At 38.8% G+C, this 17539-nt stretch overlaps 1 protein-coding gene across 2 annotated transcripts in view; it reads left to right on the top strand.

Annotated features, from left to right (window-relative positions):
* Positions 1–17268, top strand: part of SOHLH2 (spermatogenesis and oogenesis specific basic helix-loop-helix 2) — a 40397-nt gene extending 23129 nt beyond the window's left edge. The window contains exons 7-11 of one of the 2 annotated variants that reach the window (XM_067016895.1): positions 9269–9416; positions 9601–9692; positions 10666–10787; positions 14488–14744; positions 16197–17268. In XM_067016895.1, the coding sequence (XP_066872996.1) occupies positions 9269–9416; positions 9601–9692; positions 10666–10787; positions 14488–14744; positions 16197–16217 (640 nt within the window). In that variant the 3' untranslated portion in view covers positions 16218–17268. The remainder of the gene's footprint in view (positions 1–9268; positions 9417–9600; positions 9693–10665; positions 10788–14487; positions 14745–16196) is intronic. The other variant, XM_067016896.1, reaches the window with a different exon arrangement.
* The last annotated feature ends 271 nt before the right edge of the window (positions 17269–17539 follow it).

Genomic DNA, 17539 nt, shown 5'->3' with positions numbered 1-17539 from the left:
TTTTAGTCCCCTTCAGGCAGCGAGGGGCACTGGCGACGGATTTACATCCCTGAGGAGGCAGAAGCCTTCGGAATCTTAGAACCAGGTGGAAGAACACCTCTTCTACTGAAAATGGACAGAAGGAGTTAAAGCTAAGTGTGGATAAAGATGAGTCTTTTTGTTTGTTTGTTTGTTTGTTTGTTTGTTTCATGCCCTGTGTTCTCTGCCTTCCCCAGCCGTTCCCTTCTGGAGTGTTTGTGTTCTCCCAGCTGGTGCCTGGCCTGGCCATTCTTTTTTTTTTAAACATCTTTATTGGAGTATAATTGCTTTAAAATGGTGTGTTAGTTTCTGCTTTATAACAAAGTGAATCAGCCATACCTATACATATATGATGCAAGAGGGAAAAGATGAGTCTTTTGATGGGGCCAGAAGGGAGGAGGAAGTTGATCAAGTTCTGCCGAATGGCCTCCATCATCTGCTGAAGATTAGTGGGAAAATGGTGGGGTTTGGGGCTTGATGAGATGCACTGGTAGATGGGCTAGTCTGGTCCCAAAGGCCTTCACTCATATGCCTGCTGCTTTAGCCAAGAGAAGACTTAGGGCCTGCTGGCCAGGCTATCCTACAGAGTTCATTAATCTGCAGTGAAATGAGAAAAATACAGTGCGATGAGTATTTTTTAAACTATATTTTATATAACATATTCTAAGATTGTGTTTTCCATACTTTATTTGGTGTTAAAATCATGGTGATATTAGTAAATGGTTACAACAAAATGTTATTGGGAGATGGTACCTTTCTGTCATTATTTTTCATGTCCGAATCGAATGTTGGCAATCCTTTATTGGTCGCCCAAAGTTCTGTGTTGTTTTTCTTTTTTAATTTTAGTGGTTGATGAAAACTAAAATCTGAGAACCACTAGTCTAGAGGACTACAAAGGTGCTTTGGGGCTAGAAATCTTTGTTTCCCAGAAAGAAAAGCTGTAACCAGGAACTGACCCCTCCACTTAGAGATTTGCTTGGGAGATACCAGAAAGTAACAATCCGTCCCTAATTACTTTATGCCATTTCCTCTTCTTAACCCTTCTGATTATGCCTGTGAATCTTAATATAGATGCTTCTAGTCTATTTCTCTTCCTTTTTCTCCTCCTCCTCCCAATCAGCTGCTTTACTTACTGTTTTGTCTTTTTTGCTTTGTTTTGCTCTTTTTTGTTTTTAAGCAGCATAGGAAACATATTTGCTAATGTTGAGGAAATAATGATCCCAGCTGATGGTTTTGAATATTTGCATTTGGGAATTTCTTTTTTAAACAACTCTACCATCTCTGATTTTTTTATTAGAACAGATTAATAAAAATTGGGTAATTCTAATATTCTTGATGAAATCCCTTTCATTACACATGTTTTAAATATATAAATATGTCTTTATTTTGGTAAGGTGTATACTTTGCAGTGCAATACCTTCATTTTGTTTGTGTATCTGTGAGTCCAAAATGGTGGTGGTTTAATCATTTTCAGGATGTCACTCACTTGAAGTGAAAGTGAGTTTTTCTGTAGTTTCTAACAAATGAAGGCTTTTCCAGGGCTGGTCAAATCTTAGACATTTAAGGAAGGTAGAATAGGAAGTTCTCAGAGGGTCTTAAGTCATATGTGGCCAAGAGACCTCTCTCTGTTGAGTTCTTGATTGCTTGAGACACATTTGTACAGAGGAGAGACCAAGGACTTAGTTTAGACAAAGACCTTTGGCTTTAAATGCCATTCAGCCTCTTAGAATCACTTTTAGCTAGTTCTTTCCCTGATTTATTTGGGCTGGGTCATAACCAAGCTGGCTTCTGTGGTAGATGACAAAAACAAAATACATTTTTGCCTGTTGTTGCCCATTGCTGCTTCCATACACAAAGGAAAAAGAAAACAGCAGGACCCTATGGGGCCCCTGAGCTGGGTATCCTACTTTTTTGAGCCAACATTAACATCCTTCACAAAGGTTCTCTAACATCATATACAAAAATAAACTCAAAGTGGTTTAAAGGCCTAAATGTAAGACTGGATACTACAAAACTCCTAGAGGAAAACATAGGCAGAACACTCTTTGGCATAAATCACAGCATTAGTTTTTTGGGATCCCTCTCCTAGAGTAATGGAAATAAAAACAAAAATAAACAAATGGGACCTAATTAAACGTAAAAGCTTTTGCACAGCAAAGGAAACCATAAACAAAATGAATAGACCACCTATGGACTGAGAGAAAATATTTGCAAATGATGCTACCGGCAAGGGGTTAGTTTCCAAAATATACAAACAGCTCATACAGCTTAATATCAAAAAAATAAACAACCCAATCAAAAAATGGACAGAAGATCTAAATAGACATTCCTCCAAAGAAGACATAACAGATGGCCAGCAGGCACATGAAAAGATGCTCAACATCCCTAATTATTAGAGAAATGCAGATCAAAACTACAATGAGGTATCACCTCACACCAGTCAGAATGGCCATCATTAAAAAGTTTACAAACATTAAATGCTGGGGAGGGCATGCAGAAGAAAGAAACCCTCCTACACTGTTAGTGGGAATGTAAGTTGGTGCAGCCACTATGGAGAACAGTGTGGAGGTTCCAGCAATCCCATTCCAGGGCATATATCTGCAGAAAACTCTACTTTGAAAATATACATGCACCCCAGTGTTCATAGCAGCACTATATACAATAGCCAAGACATGCAAGCAACCTAAATTTCCATCAACAGATGAATGGATAAAGAAGATGTGGGGTGTGTGCATGTGTGCGTGTGCGTGTGCGTGTGTGTGTGTGTGTGTGTGGTGGAGTATTACTCAGCTATAAAAAAAGAGTGAAATAATGCCATTTGCAGCAACATGGATGGACCTAGAGATTATCATATTAAGTGAAGTAAATCAGATAAAGACAGATATGATATTACTTATATGTGGAATCTAAAATAATGATACAAATCAACTTATTTACAAGTCAGAAATAGACTCACAGGCTTAGAAAACAAACTTATGGTTACCAAAGGGGATAGCAGAGAGGTGGAGAGATAATTTAGGAGTTTGGGATTAACAAACTGTGTCTTCTTTTAGTCTAAAATTAGATGACAATATCAGATTAAAATATCTGTAACTATTGGTTCTTTTAACTCAAATTTTAGGGGTTTTTATTGGTGGGGGAAGTAAAACAGGCTCTTCACTGTTTACAAAGCTATTTATGAGTTGCAAAAATTCTCTATGTTTTTCTCTGTATTACCATGTTTTTCTCCTGTACTCTTCCATTCATCTTGACTGCCGCAATCAGACAGAAAGTACAAGAACACTTTGCTTTTGCATGTGTAGTGAAAACCTTAGCAGCAGACATAATCATTCCAGGTCTGTCAGATAAATGCATACTTTTGGTATTTAAAATGTTCAACTTATCAGAATGATGTAATAATCACAAGTAGCAAGTGATTATGTATTTGAAGCAAAAATTCACAAAATTAAAGGGACAGATATTGACAAGCATTGTTGGAGATTTCACATCCCTCTCTCAGCAATTGATACAACAGCTGGACACCAAAAATCAGTCAGATATAGAAGGAGTGAGCCCTATTAACCAGCTTGTTCTGGTAGATGTTTGTAAAACACCATACCCAGCACGGCAGCGGAATACCCATTCTTTGCAAAGGCGTGTGGTACATTCACTTAGATAAACTGTATGTCGAGGGGTGTAGTACATTTCAATACATTTTAAAAAGTTGAATTCACAAGGAGTATGTTCCTTGACCACAATTAAGTTAAATTAGAAGCCAATAAGAATTTGATATAAAGAAAAACCTCAAATATCTGGAAATTTAAGAACACACTCCTAAATAATCCATGGGTAAAAGAAAATAATCACAAGAAAAATTAGAAAATATTGCAAATTGAATGATTGTGATAATAGAATATTTCAAAATTTGTGAGATGCAGTTAAATCAAAGCTATGGCAAACATTGTGGCTTTCTTTATTTAAAGTCTTTATTGATTTTGTTACAATATTGCTTCTGTCTTATGTTTGGTTTTTCGGCTGCAAGACATGTGGTGTCTTAGTTCCGCGACCAGGGATTGAACCTTCACCCCCTGCTTTGGAAGTCGAAGTCTTAACCACTGGACTGCCAGGGAAGTCCTAACACTAGGGCTTTAAATGCTTATATTAGGAAAGGCAAAAGATCTAAAAATCAGTGACCTAAGGGTCCATTTTAAGGGGCTAGAAAAAGTAAAATGAAGTAAATACAAAGTAAACAGAAAGGGGAGGGAGGTGGGCAGGTGAGGAGAGAGACAAAACGTTTTACCAATATCATGAATGAAAGAGGATTTACCTCTACATATCCAATAAACATATAATATAAAAGGGTATATTTTAAATAATTTTATGCCAATAAGTTCGACAACTTATGTGAAATGGACAAATTTTTGAAAAACACAATTTACCAAAACTGATACTAGATGAAGCAGAAGATCTGAATAGCCCTATATATTAAAGAAATTGAACTTACTAAAAAACAAAAAAGTACCAAAGAGAAAATGCCAAACTCAGATGGTTTTACTGATGAATTCTGTTAAAAATCTAAAGAAGAGGTAATACCAGTCTTAAATTTTACAGAAAATGGAGGGAGAACAGTTCCTAACCCATTTCATGATGCCAACATAACCCTAAACCTGATAAAGATATTATAAAAAAAGAAAATTACAGACCAGTATCTCATGAACAGAGACATGAAAATACTTAACATAATTTTAACAAATTGAATGAAGTAATAGATAAAGATATAATGTGTCATGACCACACTGGGTTTATCCTAGAAAAGCAAGGCTGACGTAACATTCAAAAATCAATCGATATAATTCACCAGATTAAACACAATGAAGGAGAAAGCAATTAACAGATTCTGAAAACTTATTTGCCAACATAAGATTAAAAGACAAATAAAAAACCAACCTTTAAGCAAAATAGATATGGAAGAGAATTTCCTGAATCTGTTAAAGGGCATCTATGAAAAACCTATAGCTAACATTGTACTTAATGATGAGATTTTGACCATTTGTTCCTTAAAAAGATCTGGAACAAAGTAAGGTTGCCTGTTCTTAGAAAGGAAGAAACAAAACTCTCTTATTTATAGATGGCATGATTGATTATGTATAAAGTCCTAAGATACCTACAAAATAACTAGAACCAAAAGATGAATATAGCAAGGTCATAGGGTATAAAGTCAGTGTACAAAAATCAATTGTATTTTTCTATATTAGCAGTGAACAATTGGAAAATGAAAAATAATAATTATATTGAAAATAGAGTTAAAAAGCCTTAGAATACTTAGGAACAAAAATATATAAAAGACATAATATCTGTACAGTGGTCACTCAAAATATTGCAGTGATAAACTAAAGAAAAACTAAATCATGCATTATACATAATTATGAATTAAAAGGTTTATATTGTGAAGATGTCAGTTCTTGAGAATTCCCTGATGGCGCAGTGGTTAAGAATCTGCCTGCCAGTGCATGGGACAGGTTTGATCCCTGGTCCAGGGAGACCCTGCATGCTGTGGAGCACATAAGCCCGTGCGCCACAACTACTGAGCTTATGCTGTAGAGCCCGTGAGCCACAACTACTGAGCCCGCATGCCTAGAGCCCATGCTCCGCAACAAGAGAAGCCACCGCAGTGAGAAGCACGGGCATGGCAACAAAGAGTAGCCCCCGCTTGCCGAAACTAGAGAAAGTCTGTGTGCAGCAAAGACCCAATGCAGCCAAAAAATAAATAAATTTACTTTAAAAAAAAGAAAAAAGATGTCAGCTCTCACTAAATTGAAATATAGCTTTATTTAAATCTAAATAATAATTCAAATAGACTTTTTTGGGTAAAAATTGACAGTCTAATTCGAAACTGTGTGGAAAGGACTGTGAATATAAAAGGACTTAGAATAAAGCAGTCCTGAAAAAGTACAACAAAGTTGGAGCACTTAAGCTATCTGACTTCAAGACTTAGCATACAGCTACAATTAATCAGCATTTTACTAACATGAAGGTTGACCAGTAGATAATAAAACACAATAGCCCACACATTATGGTCACTTGATTTTCAACAAATCACCAGGGCAAACAACTTGGGAAACAAAAGTCGTTTCTATAAATGGTGCTGGAACAACAGGATATCCATATGAAAAAAACAATGAAACTTGACCCCTTCCTCATACCATATAAAAATTAATTCAACATGAAGTATAGACAGGGCTATTGTATAAAGCTAAAACTTAGAATAGGACTGTTCAGTAGAACTTTCTGCAGTGTTAGAAATGGCCTATATCTGCTGTCCAGTAAGGTAGCTGCTAGTCATATTATTGAGTGTTTGAAATGTGGGTATTGTGACTTAGGAAAGGAATTCAAATTTTTGTTTAATTTTTAATTTATATTTAAATAGACTCCTGTGGCTTATGGCTACTGTACTGAACACTACAGTTCTAGAAGAAAGCATAGGAGAATGTTTTCACTAGCTGAGGGTAGGCGGCTGTTCCTTATGACACAAAAAGCAATAACCATAACAGAAAGAGTAGATGAATTAGACTCATCAAAATTTACAGCTTTTGCTTTCATAAGACACCACTAAGAAAATAAATAGGCAAACCACAGACTGGGAGAAAATATTTGCAAAACAAATATATTGACAAAATACTGATATTAGGATATACAAAGAACTCCTAAAGTTCAATAATAGAGAGACCTACAGTCCAATTAAAATGGAGGTAAAGTATTCGAACAGACACTTCACAAAGGAAGGTAATACACAAGCCCAATAAGCAGCAGCAAAAATGCTCAACATACTTTGTTGTCATGGAAATGCAAATTAAAGCATGAGATACTACCACATACACCTCTGAAAGGCCAATATTTTAAAATTAAAACTGACAGTATTAAATGCTATCCAAGATGTGGAACAAGAGGAATTCTCATACACTGATGGTGGGAGGGTAAATTGGTACTATTTGGGGGAAAGTTCTGCTAGTTTCGTCTAAATTTGTAAAATAACCCTTCAATTCTATTCCTAGATATTTACCTAAGAGAAATAAAAACGTACGTTCACAAAAAGATGTGCAGAAGATCTTGCAGTTTTATTCATAATGATAAAAATAAGAAACAGCCAAAGTGCTGATCCATAAGAGAATGGATAAATAAGCTGTGGCATATTTATACTATGGAATACTATTACTCAATAAAAAGGAACAAAGCAGCCCCATGGATAAATCTCAAAAACATTGTTCAAGTGAGGACACGTGCTGTGAGATTTGATTTATACGTAGTTTAAGGAGAGACAAAAGTAACGTGAGATAGAAAAATATCAGAAATGTGGTTGCCTCTTATGGGGGATGAGACTGACTAAGAAGGAACATAAAGAACTTCCTGGGCTTATGAAAATGTTGTTTAGGTAGTTTGTGTCACATAGTTTTGTACGTTTGTCAAAACTCATAGAATGGTACCCTTAAGATTGGTGCATCTTATTTTATGTAACTTTTACCCGAAAATAAAACAATTTGAACTGTAGCTATATGTTTAAGGGTTTAGTGTACTGAAGTCTACAACTTACTTTGAAATGCTTCAGTGCAATAAAACAGGTTGATGTATATGGCCAGGGGGGTGATTCATATGTGACAAAGCATGGACAGTAAGTGTTCACCATAGACTCTAGGTAGTGGGTATATAAGTGTTCCCTGTACAAATTCTTAATTCTTTCAACTTTTAAGAATTAAGAAATCTTAATTCTGTCAATCTTCCTATATGTTTGAACATTTTCCTAATGAATGTTGGAAAAATGTTTAATATGATCTTTCATTATAAAAGTGATATATGCCCCACAAAGATATTTGGAAAATGTAGAAAATTAAAGGAAGAAATATTTTCTATAGCCCAACTATCCAGAAATAATGATTACTTGACACTTTTGCTTTGTCTTTTTTTTTGCCTTATTTTTTCCTTAATGGCTATGATCATATTTTATATGCTGTCCTATATCTTATACTTGTCTCCTATAGAAATATCCTATTTTTTCCCCAGTAAGCTTTATAACATATTTCCACTGCCAGATAATATTCCTACTGAGCTTACTTAAGCATCCACTTATTTTGTGTGTTTAAATTGTTTTTCCTGTTTTACTGATAGACTAATGGATGTCATTTTACAGGAAGTTTGTTCTGTGTTTGAGATCCTTGTAAGTGAAAGTACCATGTGGAAGGGTATATGAAGTTTCAGAGCCCATCATACACATGTCAAATTGTTGACTTTTCCATCCCTTTTACAGAGTGATGCCTGAGACATCTCCACCGAACCCCCAAAGCTCCTCAAAGCCCAATTAAAATACCACCCACTGATCTGGAACATTTGAGTTATTCACTGGCTATGTGACAAAGTGGATTTTTAAAAATCCATTTATTTTTGTCATTCTAAGGTTCAGAGAGGTTTAGTAACTTGCCAGAGGTCCCAGCTAGTAATGGGCAGAGCCACCCTTTGATCCCGTACATGTTAGTGCAAAACATGCTTAAGAATGCTTATTAACTGAACATACGGATACCTGAAGGTCACAAAGGCTGAGATCAATGTAGAGTTACATTTCCTATGTATTTCCCTTCAGAACTGTGAAAGACTTAGATTAGTTTCTTTCTGATATGAGCCGGGATGACATTCTCATTTGCATATTGGTTTATTTGTTCACTCCATCTACCTACCTCATGTAAAGGAAGCAGGCTTCTGATTTTCCTTTGGCTCAGAGCACAGGTGAAGAAGCCCATGTATTCTAAGTTGCTAATTGTGTATTGTGGGAAATGTGGTCCAGGGCAGAGTGACATGAATATCCTGAGGACTCTTTGCCTTCCAGGCTTCTAGTGTGAATCACAAAAGGATTTATGCATATGGTGTGTGATCCTCTCTCTTCTGAGGGATGCGTGCCTGTAGGTTTCCATAGGCAGCAGGGGTGACCTCTGGTGTCCTCAGTGTCTGGGCATCCTGCACACTCACGGGGACAAGTGAGCTGGGCTGCCATCAGCACAGACACCGTACTTGGCAGCAGTGTGAGCCGTGCCCCAGAAAGCTGTGATTCCAGGGGCTGTGGAGACTGCTGGCTTGTGGGGACATGGCCCTCCTCTAAAACGGAGACTAGAAAGGCAGGGGACGGTTGGTTCCTTTATAAACAAACCCAGAGGAGGGAGTGGTTGTCCTTGTGCACAAGGAAGAAAACAGACTAATTATACCTTATTTATTACACTTCTCTGCTCAGAGAACGAATCAAGTGTTGCTGTGAGCAGCTGCGTACCCTGTTGCCGTATGTGAAGGGGAGAAAGAATGATGCAGCTTCGATTCTCGAGGCAACAGTTGACTACGTGAAGTATGTCCGGGAGAAAATCCCTCCAGCCGTCATGGGCCAGGTAGTCAGCTCTCAAGACCTTGAATTTTATTCTCACAGACAGTGCTTTAATGCTGCAGTTTTATTTCTTTTATTTTTTATAGTTAGAAATGTGTGTGTGTGTGTGTGTGTGTGTGTGTGTATATGAAAAATCTATAGCTATAGCTATCTAAGTAGATCTCAATCTCTCTCTCTTCATTTCTTAGATTACAGAAGTACTTCAGAGCAATAGGAGTTTTTGTAAGAAACAACAAATGCCCATCCAGCTATCCGCCCCAGGCACGATTATGGCACAAAGGTATGATCATCTGAATCTTGTGAATCTGAGGTCGCCTTGTTATTTTCCTCTGGTACTAATGCTAGAAATGAGACAGGCACTGAATCCACCCCTAATGAGAACTAAATGGTACTGATAAACCTAGTTGCAGGGCAGGAATAAAGAGGGAGACATAGAGAATGGACTTGAGGACGTGCGCTGGGAGGGCGAAGCTGGGGCAAAGTGAGTAGCATCAACGTATATACACTACCGAATGTAAAATAGTTGGCTGGTGGGAAGCAGCCACAGAGCACAGGTAGATCGGCTCGGTGCTCTGTGACCATCTAGAGGGGTGGGATAGGGAGGGTGGGAGGGAGACGCAAGAGGGAGGAGATATGGGGATGTATAGCTGATTCACTTTTGTTATAAAGCAGAAGCTAACACGGTATTGCGAAGCAATTATACTCCAATAAAGATCTATTAAAAAAAAAGAATCAGTAAACTTTTCCCATTGCCAATGTGTATCATTTAATTACAGTGATAAAATATGTAATATTCTCAGGCCCATGATCCTTTCATTATTTGACTCACTCTTTCTTCTTTTGTTGTTTCTTAAAATGGGGCTTTACGAGTAGTGCCTGTGGTGATTGACAATGCAGTCAGGACTTGATAGATTCTAGCATTCCTCTGTCACCAGGGCAGTCCAGCCCCATTTTCAGGTGGGAGTCCTTAAAGACATTTCTAGTATAACAGGTGCCGTGCCAAATGAATGCTTCCTTATTTAAATTGATTAGAATGTGTATACCAAGGAAAACTCTAAAGGAAAAGTAAACCATTCTTCCATATCCTGAAGAACCATCATGAGTCCTCTTCTACAGTTTGTTCTGATATTTAATCCAGAGCTTAGGCTCTGTCTGTGCTTTTTAGAACTTGAATGTAAGAAGAGCAGTTCAACTCAGCAATGTTCATATCATCTTCCTTGAGAAGTGCCTAAAGAATGTTCTGTTTTTTTAAGAGAAAACAGTGTGTTGACAAGCACTTATTCACCTGTGAGAGGGATCAGATTCCTGGCTAATAAGCGCTTGAACGTGTACTCTGTTCCTGCCTCCGGGACTCCTTTGGATGAAGCTGTGAGAGGTGAGCTCCGCCCACCGCCCTGTGCGGCCGTAGTGTGCATGGGCCCGCGTGTGTGTCCTGCTCACCCTGGGCCTTCTGTGCAGGCACTGCCGCAACCAGGGGATGAAGCGTAGCTGGAAGATTACACCCTGAGTCCTTTGGTGCTGTCTGCTTGAAAGACACGGCTGGCCACTGGCATTTAAATAGTGTTACCCCAGAAAGTGGGCTGAAAATTGACTCTCGTTCCCAGACATCTCATCTTAATGACAGATGATGAGCACACTGATGACTTGGTGTATTATTGAATAGAATCCAAAGGGAGGGAAGTATTCATATTAATTCAGTGCTAACAGTGTACAAGCAGACCTCAGAAATACTGTGAGTCCCGTTCCAGACCACGGCAATAAAGTGAATATCGCAATAGAGTCACACGTAGTTTTGGTTTCTCAGTGCATATAAAAGTTATGTTTACACTCTATTGTAGTCTGTTAAGTATGCAATACATATGTCTCAAATATTAATGTACGTGCCTTGATTTTAAAATATGTTATTGCTTTAAAATGCTAGCCATCATCTGAGCCTCCAGCAAGTAGTAGTTGTAACATCAAAGATCACTGATCACAGATCACCAGAACAAATACGCTAATAATGAAAAGGTTTAAGATATTGTGGGAATTACCAACGTGTGACACAGAGACATAAAGGGAGCAAATGCTGTTGGAAAAACGGCACCAATAGACTTACTTGATGTAGGGTTGCCACACACCTTCAATTTGTAAAAAAACAGAGTGTCTGCAAAGTGCAATAAAACAAGGTCTGCCTGTACTGAGCATTTAATATATTAATTGATTTACCTCCTTTGTGTCTTTGCTTAATTGTCGCCTTCTCAGTGAGTCTTTCTCAACCACCCAATTAAAACCGCACACTCCTTCCCAGCATCACATAATACGTGGGACTCCTTATCTGCTCTCTCTGCTGTATTTTTCTTCATAGCACTGTTCTCCTTCTAATATTCTTTTCTTGCCTATTTTTTTATTGCCTGTCTTCTGCCACTGGAATATCAACTCCACAGGACAGGGATTTTTTTTTTTTTTGCCTCTTGTTCATTGCTGTATTTCCAGTACCTAAAACAATGACCAGCTCACAGTAGGTGATCAAGAAACATTCATTATATGAATATTCCATTGTGAATATTCAATGTTTACCCACTGGGAGGCATTTTTGTTATTTGCATTATAAAGTCTAGGCATGCCCATGTGCTTGTACAAATAAGAAGATGGAAAAAGAGCAGAGCCAGAGTAAAAGAACACAGCTGCCAGTTTATGACTTTTAGTACATATTCCCAAAGGTTATTCTTCACTGAGAAGCCAGTAAGTTATGGAGCATGTAACCTGCATGTTAGGTGCTGATGACCAGAGGCCCTACCATCTCCTCCCCCTGCCTGAGCCTGAGGTCACCTTTCTACTGGTTTCCTCGAAGGGATTCCAGTGCCTCATGTCAGCAGCTCCCTGTGCTGGCTGGGAATGCCCTTTCCCACGCTCTGCCTGGCTCACCCCCAGTCATCGCTTCGTTCTCAGCTTAAATGTTTCTGCCTCAAAGATGGGGACACGAGGACAGACATGGTGCAGTTCTTGTTCTTAGGGAGCTCGCAAGTTAGCAGCAGACAGGGTCATAAAGCAGAATATGATTCGTGTGTTATTTTAAGTGCTGTCGTCGAGGTACCATGCACATTATGGGGACATAGTGGAAACAAGGGGAACAAAGGAGGTTACAGGGGATGGTGTCTAAAGTCAAAAGAGAAAGGGTCTCCAAATAGGACATTGCCCTCCTTGTTCATATAATCAACCTCAGGGTGTTTATTCGTCAATTTAGACTTTTTTCCTGACTTAGGGGAGAGGGAAGGAGAATAGAAAAAAAGTAGCCATGAGCCATGGTTAATCTACTTAAAGTAGCTATGGCTGAGTGTCACAAAGAATGATTAAATCAGCCCAGATTAAATCAGATAGGGGTCAGGCCACAGGTGTATGCCTGTCAGTGTCACTTCTTGTACACACAGTACTTACTTCTGCATTTTCACTATTCATATCCTGCAGAAACTCTGAAACACTCTTGTGATGGGAGCGAGTTCAGGCCTTTCTGTGCCCCAGGATCTCTTGGTTTTGCATCACCTAAAATGACTGTTCTTGGGAAGAAACAAATCCACTAGGACCATAGGCTTATGTCAGGTTCAGACTGGACAAGACCTTGAAGGTCACGGAGTCAAAACCCCTACTTCGATTTTATTTATATACATTTTTCCATTTGAAAAGCAGTATTAGTCCTTTACTAAAACCTAGCTAAGATAATAACTGTGTTCATTTTTACACGTATTCCCTTCAAGTCTTTTTCTATATATATTTTTCTATGGTAACACTACAGTAGTAATCATATTGGATCTCCAATTTTGTCTCTGGATTTTTTACTTAACACTGTGTCCTGAACACTTGAATTTCGTATTATGCAGCCCTCAGCACCATTGTAACGGTTTCAGTAGTTTATCAAACGATTTATAGAATAGTTTTCTTAGTCAGCCTCCTGTTGCTACATTTAGTGTTTCCAGTTTTGTGGGGAGAGTGATTTTATGCATAATATGATAGCAAATATTTCCCTATATATAGATTTTTCTATATTTTGGACTTTTCCTTGGCCCGGATACCTGGAAGTGAGTGGCGAGTGAGTTAGGGAGCGTGAGTGCGTGCACAGCTGGTCATGCATGTGCCAGATGGTTTTTGAAAGGGGACTGGAACAGTTGAAATCAGTGAAGTCTTTCAGATTTCACTTTCACCACCTAGGTCAGTCAATTGAAGGCTGGAGAAGTTAAATGGCCACCTGAAGTCCCCTGGTTTCTGTGCTAAATCTGACCCGTAACCCAGAAGTGCTGATATCGGTCAACATTAGACTTCATTACGCTGCCTTTACTTGTCCCTTTTCACAAATCTCTGTACACTTTTGCTGAAATGATTTTTCACAAATATTCCAGATACATTTGTATTGAAAATAGACATAAAGTTATGTTCCTTTACCTTTCTTACTATCAGTATCCAGAAGAAACTAAATAGGTGTTCAGGGAATTTGCTGGTGGTCCAGTGGTTTGGACTCCGTGCTTCCACTGCAGGGGGCATGAGCTTGATCCCTGGTCAGGGAGGTCCCTCAAGCCACACAGTGCGGCCAGAAAATTTAAAAACAAAAAAAAGGTATACCCAATGTTGAGATTACATTGTTAACATTCATTATATTTAAAAAATTTTTTTCTGCCTTCTAGTTACTGCACAGAATATAGCTATATAACAATATAACACACTTCACTGATAGAAAATCAGTGACCAAACTTCATCTGTGGCTGAACGGAGTTCTTCTTTCCAACATTCTCCCTTGCTTCATAGGGATGGTCACGGTTTTTCTGATGGCGAGACATGCGCACGCACACACGATGGCATAGAGATATGATGCTTCTCTAAAATTTGTCTTTTAATGACATGTGAACACTAATTTATAGTGTGTGTATCGCACTAAATGCCACTACCAGAAAGTTCACTTTCTTTTTACATCAGCATTTGAGTATGGCAGTAGTCTAAGTTTGTACCATGAGGAAATGAAATAGAGGGCAATGTATTTCAAATATAGTAGTTCAGGGTTACTGATTTGCATCTACTGATGGATATTCGCTTCCTTTTTATTAAAGGTCAGTCGAGCTCTGCGTCAGAGAACGCTATTGGCGCCGTGTATAAAACCCGAATCCCCAGCGCGGCTCTCTCTCTTAATTCCTTCCGTGCTGTCAGATACTATTCTAAAGTCGTCCCTTCCTACGATGCCGCTGCCGTAACAGACCAGAACATTTCGGTACATTTTCCAACAGCTGTGCCCAAAGTCTCGAAGTTTCTTCCTCAGCACTGCAATCCTGTGTTGGGCCAGGCGTGCGCAGCACACCCCAACTGTCTGGTAAGTCTTCTGGGGTCGGTGGGTCAGGCTGGGCTCTTTCATCCCAGCCCGCAGGGGCCCCTGGCCTGCGTTTTGTTGTTCACGCTCTGGTTAGAAACCTCGTCGCCTGGCACCAGGGGAGTCAGCCCAGGCTCTGGCTTCTCGTGCAGCCCACTGCTGTCTCCATATCCAGAGCTGGTGAATCTGGACGTGGCTCCGCTGCTAGGACTGGAAGTGACCAGGCGGAACCTAATCTCCTCTAGAGCCCCTCCTCGCTCCCCCCGGCCGACCCCGCTTTCTACGATGCCACCTCCCATGCCACCAGCCGCACCCTCCACTGGCACCGTGGCTTGCTGCTGAATTATGTCTTAGGATGGCACCAGTCACTCACACTCTATGACAGCCTGTTCTTGTAACACCAACCAGGCCGATTTCAGATCCCAGGTGTCCTCATAGCACAGATACTTATTGAGCACCTACTGTGTTCTAGCATTGTGCTAACCACCGGGAATGTAGTATCTAAAGATAGACCCTAATCCCTGCCCTTAATGAAGTCTGAGTCTCACAGGGAAGCGGGCATAGAAGCAGACAGTCCTGATGCACATTGGAGCGCCCAGGAGGAGACCCTCGTGTCTGTAGGGTAATGTGGATGTGGGCAAGGATTGGGACTGCTTACCCCTGGAGGAAGTACTGTGTAAGCTGAGATCCAAAGAGTAAGAATTAGCCCAGTGGAGAGATTACGAGTTGGGAGTGAGGAAGGGAAAAGCATTCCAGGCGGATGGATCAGCATATAGAAACAGTGGTGTCTTCATTTTGGGGAAGAATTGTCCAATTCTAGAGGAAGACCTGAACTTGACTGGCCTGCTTAAAATGGACTCTGATAGCCTTAATATAATTATTGATACTTTTGCATATTAATAATAGTTACCATGTTTTGAGCACTCAATAAGTAATGTGCCAGATACCCTACGTACTTAATGTGGGTGATCTAATGAATCTTTGACACAGTCATTGAGGTAGGGACCATTATTTCCATATGACATCTATAAAGTGGGAATAATAGTGACTTTCCCAAAAACATTTATGAGAAAAATGTTTGAAAGAGCATTAGAAAGAAATTTTAAAATATGAAGTATCTACAGGTATAATACTGTTACTAATGGTCATTAGTATACCAGCAGGAAAACCAGAGTAAATGAAAAAAAAAGATTGCAATATTATTTTTTAAATTGTGACCTACCCTTACTGTATGTAGTTTTTTTTTTGGAGAATTGTTATAACGATATATAATTACTTTTAGTAACTATGAATAATACCCATTTTAAAACCTGTAGTGTATTCACCCGAAGAGTTCATGGTTTTACAAATTATTTACTATTGCTTGAGGACATAGAAAATGTATTTGTGACATTATGAGTAAGAACAGGCCAGGATTCAATTAATGTGGTTTTTTTTTTTTTTTCACCTTTGCAGCAACAGTTTTGGGCGTATTAATAGCACATGTTTGAAATTCACACTCTAGACCACCTATTGGGTGCCGTTTGACAATACGGGAAGAATGGAACAAAGAATGATCTTGAAAGCTACACCCAGAGACCTAATATCAAAAGAGTTTGCATTGTATGGCTTCTGATAAATGTGCTAAAAGCTTCTGCAGTCAGAAAGACAGGCAGCAAAAGTGCTAACCATAGGTTTTTACTTATCTTCACACATACTTGGATCTCCCCCAACCCAGGTGCTACAAGAACAAACGGCCTAGGTGACCTAAACTCTTTTTTTTTTTTTTCTTAAAAAATATTCCACAATTTATGCAAAAGGTACCCGATAAAGAAGATCCACGTAGACCGGGTAAAGTGCATTGGTGTCACTAGGTACAGATATTGCAACTTGATTCTTATTTTTAGTATCACTGTGAATTACTGTCACTTATTTCTAGGTGGTATCTTCTCCAGATTTGACATTTTAAAGAGCATCCTTCGTTATTCACTATTCAAACTCAGATACCATAGTTCGAGAGAGGTGTTTACCTCCTCACTTGACTACTAATGAATAAATTGACATGTTTGTTTTTGCATTTCACCATCCCTTGAGTGAAATGATAGCTAATAGGTAAAATTTTCTTTCTGGATCTTTAGTTACAGACTAGCAGGTCTTTCTTGGTTTTTCATCTCCTTCTCCCTGTGGGTATCAGAAAAGATTGTTGAAAATAAGGGGAGAAAACTGTTCATTTTATATTTCACTAAAATGTTCTTATGCATAATATAAGTATTATTGTTAAAGAAAATATTCAGTTCTGACCCTCAAAACGGCAACCCATTTTTGTTCTGTTTAATAAATATGTGTTCCCTCTTTTAGTAGTACTGTGTAGGGACTTTAATTTTACTGGATTTTTGAGGAATTGGAAAATTACTTTCGGCATAGCCAGATTTTCATGTTAAATTGTATAACTTTTCTTTGAGGATGGCATGATGATGGAATTTGTAGATGTTTGACAAACTTGATAAAGAAACTAGAAGTTTCCAACTAAGATTCTATGCTTATTATTATAAACGTGTGCTCGACTCTTGCCTTTGGGGGTAGTAATGGCTTTGACATTGTAGGAGAACCTCTTGAGGTATTTTGAGTATTTTGGGGTGACTTCATATGTTCACAGCGGGTCTTAATTTCTATTGGGACTTTTTCTTTGCATCAGCGTTTTCCTAAATTCCCACCATGAGACACAGCCTGTGGCTGGGAATTCTACCTGGAGAGGTGACCCACAGATCCTGTCTACCTGCTGTTATCAATTCCCTTTTTCCTTTCAACGTGAAGAGGAG

Source organism: Kogia breviceps, chromosome 16 (assembly GCF_026419965.1).
Source record: "Kogia breviceps isolate mKogBre1 chromosome 16, mKogBre1 haplotype 1, whole genome shotgun sequence".
NCBI lineage: Eukaryota > Metazoa > Chordata > Mammalia > Artiodactyla > Physeteridae > Kogia > Kogia breviceps.
Note: the sequence above shows the minus strand (reverse complement) of the source record. Positions and strands in the feature narration are given on the sequence as shown.